The 16,079-nt window shown below is 32.2% G+C and overlaps 1 protein-coding gene across 1 annotated transcript in view; it reads left to right on the forward strand.

Moving 5' to 3' along the window:
• Nucleotides 1–14,836, forward strand: part of LOC124357021 (multidrug resistance-associated protein 1-like) — a 73,161-nt gene extending 58,325 nt beyond the window's left edge. Inside the window, exons 19-31 of the mRNA XM_046808390.1 lie at nt 1,692–1,782; nt 2,633–2,852; nt 3,890–4,110; nt 6,012–6,101; nt 7,317–7,407; nt 7,940–8,048; nt 8,737–8,863; nt 9,778–9,876; nt 11,143–11,289; nt 11,526–11,684; nt 12,626–12,792; nt 13,050–13,244; nt 13,893–14,836. Coding sequence (XP_046664346.1) covers nt 1,692–1,782; nt 2,633–2,852; nt 3,890–4,110; nt 6,012–6,101; nt 7,317–7,407; nt 7,940–8,048; nt 8,737–8,863; nt 9,778–9,876; nt 11,143–11,289; nt 11,526–11,684; nt 12,626–12,792; nt 13,050–13,244; nt 13,893–14,004 — 1,828 coding nt within the window. The 3' untranslated portion in view covers nt 14,005–14,836. The remainder of the gene's footprint in view (nt 1–1,691; nt 1,783–2,632; nt 2,853–3,889; nt 4,111–6,011; nt 6,102–7,316; nt 7,408–7,939; nt 8,049–8,736; nt 8,864–9,777; nt 9,877–11,142; nt 11,290–11,525; nt 11,685–12,625; nt 12,793–13,049; nt 13,245–13,892) is intronic.
• Nucleotides 14,837–16,079: the final 1,243 nt, after the last annotated feature.

Below are 16,079 nucleotides of genomic sequence, written 5' to 3' on the forward strand. Positions count from 1 at the left end.
TTCAAGCCTCTTTTCATGTGTGGAAATAAAAAAAAGTCGCATGGAGCGAGGTCAGGCGAGTAAGGTGCGTGGGGCAGCGGAACCATGCCGTTTTTGGCTAAAAACTGCCTAACTGAGATGGCTGTGTGTGCCAAGTGCGTTGTCGTGGTGGAAGAACCAGTCTCCAGTCTGCCACAAATCGGGTCTTTTCTGGCATACACTGTTGCGCAATCTTCTTAAAATCTCCAAATAAAATGTTAGGTTGACAGTCTGACCTAGAGGAACAAACTCAGAATGAACAATGCCTTTAGCATCAAAAAAGCAAATCAACATGGTTTTGATGTTTGATTTGACGACATTTTTTTGGACGAGGTGAAGATGGCGACTTCCATTGGCTTGACTGTTGCTTCGTTTCTGGGTCATAACCATAGCACCATGACTCATCACCAGTAATTACCTTTTCCAGAAAATCTGGATCATTTTCGAGATGTTCTTTCAGAAGGCGGCAAGTTTCAACTCGATGTGCCTTTTGGTGGTCAGTCAGAAGTCGAGGAACAAATTTGGCAGCAACCCTTTTCAGTCCTAAATCTCCTGTTAAAATTCGATGAACCGAGCTCCAAGTTAACCCACTACTCTCTGATAGTTCCTCAATTGTCTGTCGACTGTCGGTGAGCACAAGTTCATGAATTTTCTCAACATTTTCGTCCGTTCGAGAGGTTGATGGACGTCCAGAATGAGGTTTGATTTCAATCGACATGTCGCCATTTTTAAATCGAGCGAACCACTCGTAGACCTGAGTTTTCCCCATAGCATCATCTTTGTAAGCTGTATTCAACATTAAAATAGTTTCTGCAGCATTTTTACCAAGTAAAAAACAAAATTTCACAGCTGCACGTTGTTCACTTAAACTTGCCATGACAAAAAACGAAACAAGAACAAAACAGGGTTAGCGAAAACAGTCACTACGAACAAACAGAATGCACTAGGACAACGGAACTGGGGTCACTGAGCTCTCAATGGGTTGCGCGACACACGCCTAGCGGCAGGAATGTGTACTACACGCTGCTGGCTGCCAGCAATACAATTCCGGTTACTTTTGGGTACCCCCTCGTAGGTGAAAGGTATTCTCATTGTCTAATTAGGTACACAATTGAATGCAGTGGTATGTTTCTGACATAATTCCAAAGCACTGTGAAGCAACTGAGTTTTCTACACATAATGTAGTTATGGTGAGAAAGGTGATTCAATGTTAATTTTGAGCTTTTTTGGACCTATTGAGACAAATACGGCGCCTGATTCCAGGATTCAAGTCGGTGACAGCACAGCATCATATTTCAGACACAGCATTAAGAAGAAGGTGAACTGGAGCTAAACTCAACATTCACATTAAATCAACTGTTCCTACTATAGCTATGTTATACGTAAGAATATTTTTATTTCCCATGTTTGTAGTGACTCTGTGACTGAAACGGTTTGTCACACTTCTAGTTATATAGGAATCAACCTTAACTTTTTCTATGACAAAATACTTTAGCACAGAAAAATAACTTTGCTAAAGTATTGCTTTATAACTTTGCTGTTTTTAGCACAATAAAATGAACTTTGTGTAACCTTATTTTTAAAGTGACTAGTATTTTGAATCTCTGTGACATATTCATTTCTAATGTCCTGTCGTCACCACATTATATATTAGTAGAAATGTATGTGTGCAGTAGCCAGTTGACTGAGGACTCTGATGATGACTTGGAATGTACTTCTTACATTGATAGATTGATTCAAGCTGAGAAAACTGAAACTGGCAGTGTAAGTATATGTTGTGTATTTTGTTCTAGTTTACTAATTCTTCAAAAATATAGACACTTTAGTAAGGGTTGTATTGAGTGCACTTCACAGTTTAATTTGCATATGTTTGTGTTTCTGATGTGAAAACTGTCAAGTTGATGTTTAGATATTATGAATTTTTTTAACTACACTACTACCATATTAATCTTCTGGAGTCCTGCAGATCAATCTCATGTCTGTTTTAAAAATAACTAATGCTATCTTTTTTCTTTAAGCTATTTTTTAATCTTGATTATTCCTTCTTATGGATGGCTTTGTAACTGTATTTAATGGCTGATTTTTCCATATTCTGAAGTCAAACAGCTGATAATCTGAGATACAAACTAAGATAACTGATCGCTAATCAGTTATAATAATTCCTGATTGGTTGAACTTCAGCCAAACACAATACAGATCCTCTACTTCCACTCAACATTACAGGTGTTACACTAGTGGCCTTGCAAGTGTGGTTTTAAAAGTTTTTTAAATTTTCAGTATACTCTAGATTTTATTCTCTTGGATTGCCTCCTATACTTACAAAGAGGCAAACTATATCCATCCATAGATGGATGTAAAAATACAGGGTTTAAATCAGTCAATACAAAGCATAATAATTAAAACATATAGTAACATATTACACATAACAAATATTTAAAAAATTAATAGTTCTTATAATGTTATACAAACGCTTTAAATATATTTTTCTAAGTAATTTATTAAAAAACTAAAAATTTTGTGACACAAACAAAACTGTCTGTATTGCCAAAAAGATATGAATTTCCCCTGATAGAAAGAAGTATCTATTTTGACTCTTTGATTTTTTAAATACCAGGTGAAGTGGAGCGTTTACACTCACTACCTGAAGTCTGCAGGTATACTGCTCTGTGTAGCCACAGTGGGGTTCATGGCTCTGTTTCAAGCTTTCTCAGTGTTGTCCAGCATTTGGCTGTCTGACTGGACCAATGACAAGGCGGCAGCTGTAGACGGAGTTCAGGTTCCAGAAAAACGCAGCTTTTATTTAGAGATCTACTCACTGTATGGAGTTGGCCAAGGTGAATTCATATAGTTCTGTTGAGATGAAAATGCAAATAAAATCTCTGTCTTGTTGTCTTGATTTCTAAATAAAACAAAATTTGCTTTATACTTAACTTTCAGTGTAAATAGCAATGACTAATTGAAGCTATTTGAAAAATGCCTTATTTTTCAAGAGCTATGGTGAATTTACCATTTCATTCAACTATTGTTTTAATAATGGTTATTAGTCTGTCAGCTTATTCATAAACATTTTTGGAAATAGTAATATTGACAGTATAAGCTATGAGCCAGTTGACAAATTGTGATTTTTAATTAGATTTAAATGCAAAGGTTACATTAAATTTCACTCTTTTTTATAAAGGAACAATGGTTAGTTTCAAAATGTAAAATTGCATTTTGCAAAATTTTTATTTTATTTTTAAACATTTTGGTTAATTTTAAGAAATTGGTCTTCTGTATCCCTGAGCCAATAATTGTAGTCATTTAGGTCTGTTCTCCTACTATACCATATTTTTGCCTAATATTCAGAGATTTAAATGTAAAACCGAGGGGAAAATGTAGAGATAATTTTAGTTTAGCTCTTTCTACTATTTACTGCTTATGGGAAAATAGAGTTTGAAGGTTAGTTTCCTGGTTAAGGCTTGCTGACTAATGACTTGGGAATATAAGAGCAAGTTGTGCAGAGTTTCATGCTCCCTGGAACTCCAGCAGAAAAAGTAATTTATTGAAACTCTGGAGGCCTCTAACTCCATACAAGAACATTTTTGGTGAACAAAGTGTATTATTTTTTATTTCTGACAAATGTTTGCCACAAATGTTTTGACAAAATCTATGTATAACTGGACATCATTAAGATGTGTAAGGTGATAGAATATCACCTTATTTATTACTAAATCTGTTAGGTAAAAAAAATTAATTAATTTTATTTGGAACTTGTTAGGACTCCTCTCTTTTCTCAAATGTTAATTTCTTTTAGGATATGAATATAAAGGCAGATTTCTTGTATTACCTGTTTTATTTTGATTCTGCCTAATTTTGCTTCGCTATTATACAGTTGTCGCTGTTTTGGCTAGTGCCTATACTCTAGCCCTCGCTACAGTCCTGGCTTCACAACACCTTCACCTGTCAATGCTAACCAATGTGCTTCGTTCACCGATGAGCTTCTTTGATACCACTCCAACAGGAAGAATTGTCAATCGATTTGGAAAAGACATTGAAGTTGTTGACAACACGCTGCCTTTCTCAGTCAATAACGCTTTGTCGATGTCTGCCAATGTAAGCTACAGTGAGCAGGATATACTTTAAAAGATATATATAAACCCCAAATATATATATATATATATATATATGTGTGTGTGTGTGTGTGTGGAGTCCATCTCCACATTTTACTTCCTGTGCACGAGCTAATTGGCTGGTTTTGTTTCTTTATATCTTTAAAATAAATTTGAAATCTTCTAATAGTTTTCAGTAAATAAATAAACTATTTTCTATTATTTTACTAAAGAATAACTCACAATTATCCAATAATTTGTGTATTTTATGACGAGGCCTTTCGACATCATAGATGCCATCATCAGGTGTGAATAAACAATTGAAAATAAATATCAGCTGAATCAAACTTAATACAAAATTTATATGGTTAAAAGTAAAATAAAATAAAATAAATATTAGTATATGTATATATATATATAAAAGTTTTGGTCAAAAAAGAATTTAGTTATATTTTAAAGGAATGGTGAATTTTGAATCGGTTCAAAATCATTGTTTAATATTTTTTCTTTATGTTTTGTTATGTATAATGTTTCATATGCGTCGAGTTCTTCTTGTTTATGGACTTGTTTTAATAATGTAAAGTTTTTAAAGGTGTGGTTTGTTTCAAATGCATGTTTGGCAATAGCTGATTTTTCAGTTTGTCCATATTTATAATATCTTTCGTGTTCTTTGAATCTTTTTTTATTGGTTCTTTTGTCTGGCCTATATACATTTTATCACAATCTTCACAGTTAATTTTGTAAAATTTTCATTGCCATTTTTAGATGTATTAGTGAAAAGGAATAATGGCGACATAGAATATGACATTTACAGAAAACCCACTTGCAACAACAGATACATACCACACGATTCAAACCATCCACCATCCCAAAAAAGAGCTGCGTTCCACACAATGATTAATAGATTACTTACAACACCATTAAAACACGATGAATACATGAAGGAAATAACAAACATAAAAAGTATAGCAGCTTTCAATGGATACTCAACTAAATTAATTGACAGTTTATTAAAAATACAAAAGAAGAATTTATCAAAAACATCGAGAACAACTTTAAAAAGTGAACAAAAAGAAAAACGGAACTGGCAATCCATGAGTTATGGTCCATTTTATAAAGAAATTAAAAAGGTATTTAGAAAACATCTTGACATGAACATAACATTTTGCACACCATATAAGATAAATAACCTAATTGGAAATCCAAAAGATAAAATTTTAGATGAAAATAAAAGTGGCATTTACAAAATTAACTGTGAAGATTGTGATAAAATGTATATAGGCCAGACAAAAAGAACCATTAAAAAAAGATTCAAAGAACACAAAAGATATTATAAATATGGACAAACTGAAAAATCAGCTATTGCCAAACATGCATTTGAAACAAACCACACCTTTAAAAACTTTACATTATTAAAACAAGTCCATAAACAAGAAGAACTCGACGCATATGAAACATTATACATAACAAAACATAAAGAAAAAATATTAAGCAATGATTTTGGACCGATTCAAAATTTACCATTCCTTTAAAATATAAATAAATTCTTTTTTGACCAAAACTTGTATATATATATATATATATATATATATATATATATATATATATATATATATATATATATATATACTATACATATACTAATATTTATTTTATTTTATTTTACTTTTAACCATATAAATTTTGTATTAAGTTTGATTCAGCTGATATTTATTTTCAATTGTTTATTCACACCTGATGATGGCATCTTCGATGTCGAAAGGCCTCGTGATAAAATACACAAATTATTGGATAATTGTGAGTTATTCTTTAGTAAAATAATAGAAAATTTATATTCCAATAAGAAGAGCTCCTCCTCCTTCAAATAAACTATTGTTTACCTTTATTTCTTATCTTCTTGTACAGGTTGTAGGAACACTAGTGGTCATCACCTGGTCAACTCCAGCTTTTGCTTCTGTCATTGTTCCTGTTGGATTGCTTTACTATTTATTACAGGTCAGTAGTATAAAGGTGGGAGTACTGTGCAAACTTTGTACTATACTATTATGAATTAATCTATAAAAAAAAGGATACAATGTTATCCATATTTAATACTCCGTGTTCTCTCTAGTACAGAAGTAAATTTATATTTCATCATTAAATAACACTGGTATACTTATTCTATTTTATTATAAAATACTTTTGTTATGGCACTTAATTATTGGAGATAACACTCAATTTGGTTGGTTATGTAACTTAAGTTTATAAGATTATACAAACCAATCAGGTATTTAAAAAATTAAACTAGTCTGAAGGACCAAATTATTACCCCTTTCCAAGAGGGCAATTGATGATAAATTTCAAGGAAATTTTGTTGTTATAAGAAAAAGTGGCCAATCTCCTTTTACTGATAAAGTCCAACAGTCACAAATAGGATTTGAACCTGCTCTGTAATTCCAACTCAGAACCAAAGTTTAATGCCTTAGACTCTGAGGCTACCGGCCCTTCCAATATTAAACTTTAGTGACTGGCTTTTTTATTTATATGTCAAGGTAACTGTCACAATGTAAGAACATGGTATATGAGAAGAAAGTCTTGTGTTATTCCCCAAAGTAAAAGAAAGATTTTCTAAAAAAAAAGTTATTTTTGTCGTTTCTCAAGAAAGGATATACATATATATCTTCGCAGAGAATATTGTAACGAGAATAATATACCTCAGTATGTTTGAAAAGATTTCTCTTAGTTAGAGGCAATTCAGAGACATTTTTGTTACTGGATGTTGTGCATCATATCCCACTGGAAGATGAAATTGATAAATAGGTTCCTTAATGATGGGCTTTTTACCTACAACCTAACGATATCACCATGGTATACGACCGAAGTTTACATCACTGGGTCAACAGAGCCCATGAGGAGCCACTTTTTCTTAAGGAAGCTTATAAGCTTAACTGCCTAACTATACTGCAAGGTTTGTAAATGTGGGAAATCTAAATATGCTTGTTGAGGTTTTAAACAAATTTTACCATTGAATAACCATATGCCATAACTCCAAAGGCGTAAATATTGAGAACTGTAATGGTGTGAAATATAACTTCATGTTAAGTTATAAATATAAAACAAATTGAGGCATCTATGTTAATTATTTTTCAACATTTTTCATTTATATTTGGATGATTATTTTTCAGCACCAATAGTATTAGAGATATTAATATATTTTCTGTTGGCTTACAGAAGTTTTATGTTGCAACTTCTCGTCAACTAAAGAGAATAGAGGCTGTATCTCGATCTCCTGTATTCTCCCACTTTAGTGAGACTGTTACTGGTGAGTGGTGATTCAAATCAGAGAATAGCAATTTTATGATCAGTTAACCAAAATCGTGTATATTATTCTATTCCATATATATACATATCAATGAAAATAAAGCGTCACTGATGTTTTCATGCCAAAATGTTAGGTGTTATATGTATTGGATTTTATGTATAATGAATTGAAAAATTGAATAAAATATGTCTCAGACCTGAGATATCGGTCAAAATAAGCAAAATTCGGTCTCAAAAAACATGCTTGAAGATTTAATGCTTGAAGTAGAAAGCAGAGAATAATGATGTTCCTGCAACCTAGCGGTTAGAGTGTGCGATACTGACACAAGCACAATTTAAAGCAAGAACAACACTCTTTGCTTAAACCAGAATTAAATGTCTTGTGTAAAATGACTCCAGTACCGGTATGGTAAAAGTCTAAATCATGCTATGCATCTATGTTGGGCTTCCTAATCCACAAAATTCAAGGTTCTAGTGCAAGTGCAATTATGATCATACAAAAATGACATAATGATGTAATTGTGACTGTGTAGGTGCTTCATCGATCAGAGCATATGGGGTTGAAAACCATTTTATCAAAACAGCAGAAGATAGAGTGGATGCCAATCAAGTCTGCTACTACCCCAGCTTGGTCTCAAACAGGTATTTAATGTTTATATAGAATTTACAATTAATTTTATGTGTAAATTCATTACTGGTACAATCTGGAGTAAAAGTTAGATATTAACTTTCTTCAATGTCTTCATTACGTTACTGATCAAGCACTATTCTAAAATTTAAATGTAATAAAATGTTTCAGCCTCTTTGATGAACGTCAGCAAAAAGTGTTACCAGCTATTTGATGTCAGTTAAATTTGGATTATAAAACGTAAATATACTCATTTTTTCTAATTCTGAAATATTTTGGGAAACTTTTGATATTCCTTTACATATAAACCTTGGATATGAATGAATATTTTACAAGAAGAATTAGCTGAATTGGTCTTGCTGTTCTCGAGATCAGTGCCTAGCATCACTTGGCGATTCACTTTTATTTATAAGATATAGCAGAATGTTAAGAGAAACAAGCTGATTTTTTTACAATTTTAGCCTTTGTTGTATAACTGATACTCACTGTTGAGAATTGAAATTCAATAATTTCATGTGAAGAGAGGGAAAAACCTTCACCAAAGCCATCAAACCTTTATCACCGTTTTCCCCATTTTTAGTATTCATCCATCCATGATTATAGACTGGCTGATATGAAATAAACTATATTTAGTAAATCAGTTTTTTTAACTCAAAAATTACTTGTCAATTTTTTTTAACATTGGCCTTGACACTTTTTCAGATGGCTCGGTATCCGGTTAGAGACAATAGGCAATATTATAATTTTCTTTGCAGCTTTATTTGCTGTTTTGGAAAGAGATACATTGGATCCTGGAATTGTTGGTCTCTCCATTAGTTATGCTTTACAGGTTTGTAAAAAAAATATTAATCTTTAAATTTCTTTCATATATTACAGTAATATAATTACTATAATTAGAATTTATAGAAACCAAACAAACACATAATTATGAAATTTGGTAAGGATTTTATGGTTAAGCACCTCACAGAAAGTATAAAATTTTTAGACTTTACTAAAATTTAAAAACAGAAATAAAAAAATAAAAAAGGGTTTTATGCCAAGTTTAACAATTTTAAAGTTTATACAGTATAAAGAGATTACACTAAAGGGATATATATATATATATATATATATATATATATATATATATATATCCTATATATCCAAAACCTACCAACACACTTTAGATAAAAATTTCACCTAAACATTTTGTAAATTTACTCGCTTATAGTTTATAAGTAAATTAATTTGACAATGTTTGCTTGTAGTCAAGGAGTTGAGAGCCATTTTGTATTATATAACCACATATAACCTGGTGTTCTTCCAACCGATAGAGGAATTTCTCCAAAGAAAGAATTTGATCATCATCTAAATAGTTTTGGTGGAGATTGAAATTGGAGAGTACCAAAGGGGTTAAAAATGATTATTTTGTTCTCACATCATATATTTCAAAGCTTGCACACTTAAACCAATCAAGAGACATAAATAAAAGTAAAATCAGCATCAGCTAACCATATACATACTGACCATTTGGCAGAAAGTTGCATGTTTCAGCCTCTACTTATAGTAGCTATTAACTAACATAGCTTTCTAATCCATGTGAATTCAGGAAAGTAGATAATGCATCTATTTTTAGTATATGCTAGGCTTAACATGCTTTATATTTCATATTTACCATTAAAATTTAGTTATGGCATTAAAGTATGTGTGTAAAATTCTTTAATAAAATTTCTATTTTAATTTGCCAAAAATGTAATTGCACAGATTACAGGGGTGCTGAACTTTGCAGTACGGATGGCCACAGATATTGAGACAAACATTGTCTCAGTCGAGAGGATTAAAGAGTACTCTGAAATTCCTCAGGTAATCATAATTAATACTTTTGAATCAAAGTTGTAGAAGGCTTTTATTTATTATTGCTCCACTCTATCTAATTAAGTTTACATAATACAGCATGTGGTTTTTAATATTCCCTTCCTTTAGTTTCCAACTCAATTATAATTTGAAGTTTATTGCAAAATATTGTCCTTTAACACAATCATGACAGTGGCTTTTTCTGGACTGTTTTATATGCCGTTGAATTTTTCAATAATAATGGCTAAAAACCGTAATTGTTTTTCTGTGTTAAACGTCTAAGTATAGCGAGAAAAGTATGTGGGCTTCGCAATTGTGCACAAATCAATTATTTCAATATGTTTATTCATGTTTTCCCTTGTACCTGAAGCAGTATCTAAAAAATTAGTTTACCTTAAAAATTAACCACTTGTGCGCCTGATGTGGTACTCGATAGTCTGAGGTATTTATTTAAGCGCAGGAGCAAATTTAACAAACCACAAAGACAGGTAAACAATAAAATTGCAATAAGGAAATGCATAGCAGTTGTTAAAGATTGCATGTACCAGATGAGGTACATGCCATTGTAAACACTTTAAAAATGTTACACAACTTCTAAATACTTTCTAAAATCTTCCTCCTCTCCTCTAATAGAACCAACCAGATTTTCAAGTTCCCAAATCTTAAGACTGGTATCCCAAAGAAATTTAACGTTGGCTGCCACTCATTGCATTGTGATGTAATGAATCTACTCACAGACAGACAGGCCCCATGTTCTGCTGAAATAACAATTTATTCTCATCAGCTTGTAATAAATTTTAAAAAGTTCTTATTTATTTATATTTTTAAATACATAAGAGGTTGTAGTTACTCAAAAATGATGTATAATATTAACATAGTACATGAAATAATTTGTATACCTATCAATATTTAAAAGTTAATGGAGTGGGGAGAGAAGAAGGAAATCCATTTTTGTACATTTATTATCAAGTCATTAAAGTAAGATGAGCATAAAACTTGGATATATTGAACAATAATAGACTTTTACATTGCATTGTCTCGTGGACAAATTAAAGTATATCATGCTTTTTAGAGTTTTTGGGATAGAGAAACATCTTGTGCTATAGATTACTGCAGCTGACTCACTGCTTGTTACCTGGCTGTTTAAAAGTTTGTACATGACAGGTGTCGCAGTTAAGGTGTTAAAGGAAACAAAAAATTTTAAAAAATTCTTAATTATAAAATAATTATATCTAGACCCAAAGTTTATGTGTTGAAAGGTTGATGTGGGCATAGGAAGGAGCATGGGAAGTTCAGCCCCGACCTGACCCAAAGTGGCCAGTTCATGGTACTGTCGAGTTCAAGGACTTCCAAGTACGTTATCGAGCGGGCCTGGAATTGGTGCTGAGAGGTGTCTCCTTTGTCATCAAGGGCCAAGAAAAGGTCAGGAATTGGTAGATGCAATAATATTATTTTTTTAAATACTTTTCGTAAATTAAACATTTTGTTGAAATAAGTAAGATATCAAATAATACCTTTTTCATTAATTACAAAATATATTGAAGGGGTTGGTGATATATTGATATTTCAGCTATACCATTCTGATTCACTACTGTAATGCCTTGTAGGTGGAAAACAAAGCAAAACAATGCTTTTTGAGGTTAAAAATTTTGTTTCAGATTGGTATAGTTGGTCGAACTGGAGCAGGCAAGTCCTCTCTCACTTTGAGTCTGTTCCGTATAATAGAAGCTGCTGGGGGACATATTTACATTGATGGTCTGGACATCTCCAAGATTGGACTGGGAGATCTCAGGTCCAGGCTTACCATCATTCCTCAGGTGAGATTAATAATGATTGTATAGTTAATAGTCTCTATTTATTATTAACAGTTTCATAAGAAATGCTGGACTGTCAGTCATTAAGTTCAATATGTAAAATAGTCTTTGTACAAATAAAACTGAATAAGCACATCTTAAAACAGTACAATTAAAAATCCTTTGGGAGTAGATGTAAATCTTAAAATAGTTTTGTTGAATGCTTTATTTGTACTATTTGGCAAACCACTCAATCTTGTTGGAATCCCATGTTTTGAAATTTAGCTAGTATAAGGTCGAGTCAATTAGAAAACAAAAAAACTTTGCTAAGGAAAACTTATAAGCTGGTAGTAGTGCTTCTAATCTCCAGATTTTCAATAATGTATTCAACATCGGAGCCTAACAACAGTGACAAACCCCTGCAGATTATTTGTCAATAAATGATTTTGTCTAACGTTCCTGGAATCTTATTTATACTTTCTTTAGTGCCTTTAGAAACAGATGGACACAAAAGGGGTCTATAGTTAGATATTTGTAATTTGCATCATTTGTGGTTTGGTTATTCCTTAGTAATTCCATAGAGAGGAGAGTTTCGTTGGTGATTCCTAGAGTTTTTGGGATAGAGAGAAACACCTTGTGCCATAGATTTGTTGACAATTTTCACTAGCTTAGAGGAATTATTTACACAAGCAGATGTTTTGTCAATCCTACAATATATTTTATCAGTACTTTATGTGGATTTAATATTTATATTAGATACCTATATAACACTATTCAGCATTTCTTCAGTGTACTTGACCAATACATTAAATTTTATTACATGTAAGTTCAAACTTTAATATACATTTTGTGTCCTTTAAATAGGCAAAATTTTGTTTGTTATAATAGGATATTTTCCATCTCACCCAACATATAATAATGTCACACATCTTTCTTTAAATAAAAATTTACTGTTTTAATTTCAGGATCCAGTACTTTTTTCTGGTTCTCTTCGAATGAACTTAGATCCATTTGAGATGTACAATGACTCAGACCTTTGGCATGCTCTGGACTTGGCACATCTTGGACTATTTATCCGTTCCCAGCCTCAGAAGTTATTCCATACAATCTCTGAGGGTGGAGATAACTTGAGGTACAACTTATAGAATTTAAAACAATAGTGAATAAGCATTTGTTTAGTTTAATGATTTTAAATTCTTTCAACAATTTTATCTTCCTATTTGAAAGCCAATTTTTAGCCAACGTTAGCCAACAGTATGCAATTCTATTATGGAATCAATAAGATTCAGTAATGCTCCCATCCAGTATCTATATGCTTATTTACTTGAGATAAAATCTCATATTAATTGTTACAATAATAATTCCAATTAAATATATTTCAATTCATAGTGTTGGCCAGCGACAGTTGGTATGCCTGGCTCGAGCACTGCTGCGGAAGACTCAGATATTGATCCTGGATGAGGCCACAGCCGCCATTGACTTGGAGACTGATGACTTGATACAGCAAACAATACGTGAGGAGTTCAAGGATTGTACAGTGCTCATAATAGCTCACAGGCTCAACACCATCATTGACTCTGACAGGCATGTATATCTCGTGTAGCGTAGAAGTGATAGATTTCCTAGAAAACAACAATAGAGCTGGGAGGGAGGATATAAGCTTCTTGCAATAAAGTGGAATAACAGCCACTTTAAACATATTATGTAGAACAAGATGAAGAAGTAATTTGGTAGAGAGAGGGGAGAGATGAATGTGAGAACATTCATTAATGTTCCACACAAATTAATGAATATGTGTGGAAACAAAATGAAAATAATAAAGAGTAGGAGGAATGAGAAAGACAAATTTTTTTGATAGTTAAATACATCTGCTTTTGTAGTCTGATTTGGTAGTTGTTTAATTCATTGCCTCAAATACTAAGTGGCATAATCGCTGAAACACAATTTATAAGAAAGTGGTTTAAAAATAAAATTTTGACTCTTTGGGAACTGTTATCATGAGCAACACTTGTAGCCATTAAGTTTAAAAAATAACTGAAGCCCGTAATTTTGAAATTTATGAAAAATGCTCCAGTTGATATTATGACTGTCTTCTAAGGAGATTTTAAAATCCTATTGTATTAAAAAATTATGGTGAAGTTGGCGGGACTTTGGGATACAGGGTACAGTTTAAAAAATAAAAACTGTATTAACTATCCTGTTTTTGAGTACAATTATGTATTTCTGTTGCAGAGTTATAGTGCTGGATGAAGGAAAGGTGAAAGAATTTGATTCACCATCAAATCTTCTCAAACAGCCAACATCAATATTTTATGGACTGGCAAAGCATGCTGGTCTTATATGATATTATCTTGGCTATGTCTTTTTATGAAATCGTCACCGCTGGAGTAACGATAAGACACTCATATTGCTATCAGAACTTATACACAAGTGAATTTACAAACTCATTTGTTGTGCAAGCAGCACTGAATTATTTTTGTTGATAATTTGACGTCATGCCCTCCAAAATCAGCGGCACAGGAATCTTCCCCTAGGAAATTGTTGAGCTTTAGGACCTCATAAATGAGTTCTAGCCTAAACTAAACTACTACGTGCAATTGTATTGTTTTTCTCAAAATTAGTGGAGGGGGCTTGAGTCTACAGAGCCCCCCTTTATATTCATCCATGAGACTATTCGGAAGGTTAACTAATTCCAATTAGATAAGATTATAGCTACATAAATGGGTCATAATGAATCTTCTTTAGTACTCTCTTGTTCTTTGAAAAAATTCCTAAATTTGACAATAATGGTTTAAAAAAGTATTTTGCTTGTAATTTGATTTTGAAATTGTAGGTAGATTAAAAATCTACTTGTTGGAATCAACCTAACATCTGGCAGAACATATTGAAAATGTGTTAATATCTACAGCTGTTATAACCCTCTGACCCCAAAACTAACCCTTGCGACTACTTAATCTCAAAAGACTAAATTGTTGTATATATAATGGGCCAAAATAATTCAAAGTGATGTAGTTTGAACTTGGTATTATAACTGAGCATACTTAAATATGTCTAGAATAAGTTGCATCCAGCCTTTGTACATAAACTCTATGTTCAACCATGAAACATGTAGCATCTTTATTATTAATTTTGACATTTGTATATAATTAGCAAAATATAACTAGTTTTATTTATTAGTTTTGTGTTTTATTTTCATCACCATTTCTTATAATATTTATATATATTACAATATATATACAGTATATATATATATATATATATATATATATTACAGTGTGAAAATTCAGTTATAAAAGTCATTCAAAGGTTTGATTTCAATCCACTATCACGTTTAGTACCTACCCCAGTTCACTAGAAACTGAAGGCTCTAGTTTCCGTTCTCTTACACGTAGTGCCAATTTCATTAACACCATATTGGTAATAGCAAATACTAGTAATCTGTCGACCTCGGTTTATAAACATGTTGCTTCAATTGTTTAGTTGTTTTAAATGAAAAATGGATACTAATGGTTTGTGATCTGTTACTAGAATAAACTTCCTTCTATAGCAGTAAGAGAAAAACTTTTTCAGTTCCCAGTAAATGCCCATTCCTTCTTTGTTAATTTGACTGTATTTATGTTCACGTGGTGTTAAGATATGCGAAGCAAAACTTATTGGTCTTTCAGTTTCTTCGCTATATCTATGAGATAGAACTGCATCTAGTCCGACTGGAGAATATGCTTATACGCACAATACCTAAAATAACCAAGCGTACTGACGCCACCGCTCAGTCCTTGTTCAGATGTCCTGCTTAATGTGTCTGCTATAAGCAATTTCTCAACCCACCGCATTAGGCGGTTTTTATGGGTTTCCTCTCTTAATATCAGTATATTTAAACAAACCTCTCTTTATAATTTTTAAACATTATTACACCTCAAACCCTCCTTTCAAACCCTTTAAACAGTGATTGTGTAAGTGTTATAAGTAACATGACTTCTGAAGACTTCCTTGTTACTGAGTAGCGTATTATATGCACTATTTAATTAATATCTATATAAAATTGATAGTGTAACCTTTAGGATGGTTTCAAAAAGAATCGTCTAAGAACTGCTGAAGGGAATTCTTGAGATTTACATGATTGTCAGTATGTTGTCAACAGAAATCCTTTTGTCATTCAAGTTTTATGAGTTCATATACCTGCTCAATATGACTCATTAACGATATGGTTTTGAACCTGAACACATTTTTGAGCATTAGACAATTGTATAAACCAATTTGAAAACACAGTCAGCCAATGCAAAGGAAAATCCATTAATCCTCACCTTGAATGAGGACTAAGAAGGGAAGTTCTTTTCAAGTATTTGTGTTTAGTCAAATTGTCCTTGTGTGTGTGTGTGTGTCTGGCTTCAGAACTATGACTGATTTTTTTCATATGCGTAT

The sequence above is a fragment of the Homalodisca vitripennis genome, chromosome 3, assembly GCF_021130785.1.
Source record: "Homalodisca vitripennis isolate AUS2020 chromosome 3, UT_GWSS_2.1, whole genome shotgun sequence".
Classification (NCBI taxonomy): Eukaryota; Metazoa; Arthropoda; class Insecta; order Hemiptera; family Cicadellidae; genus Homalodisca; species Homalodisca vitripennis.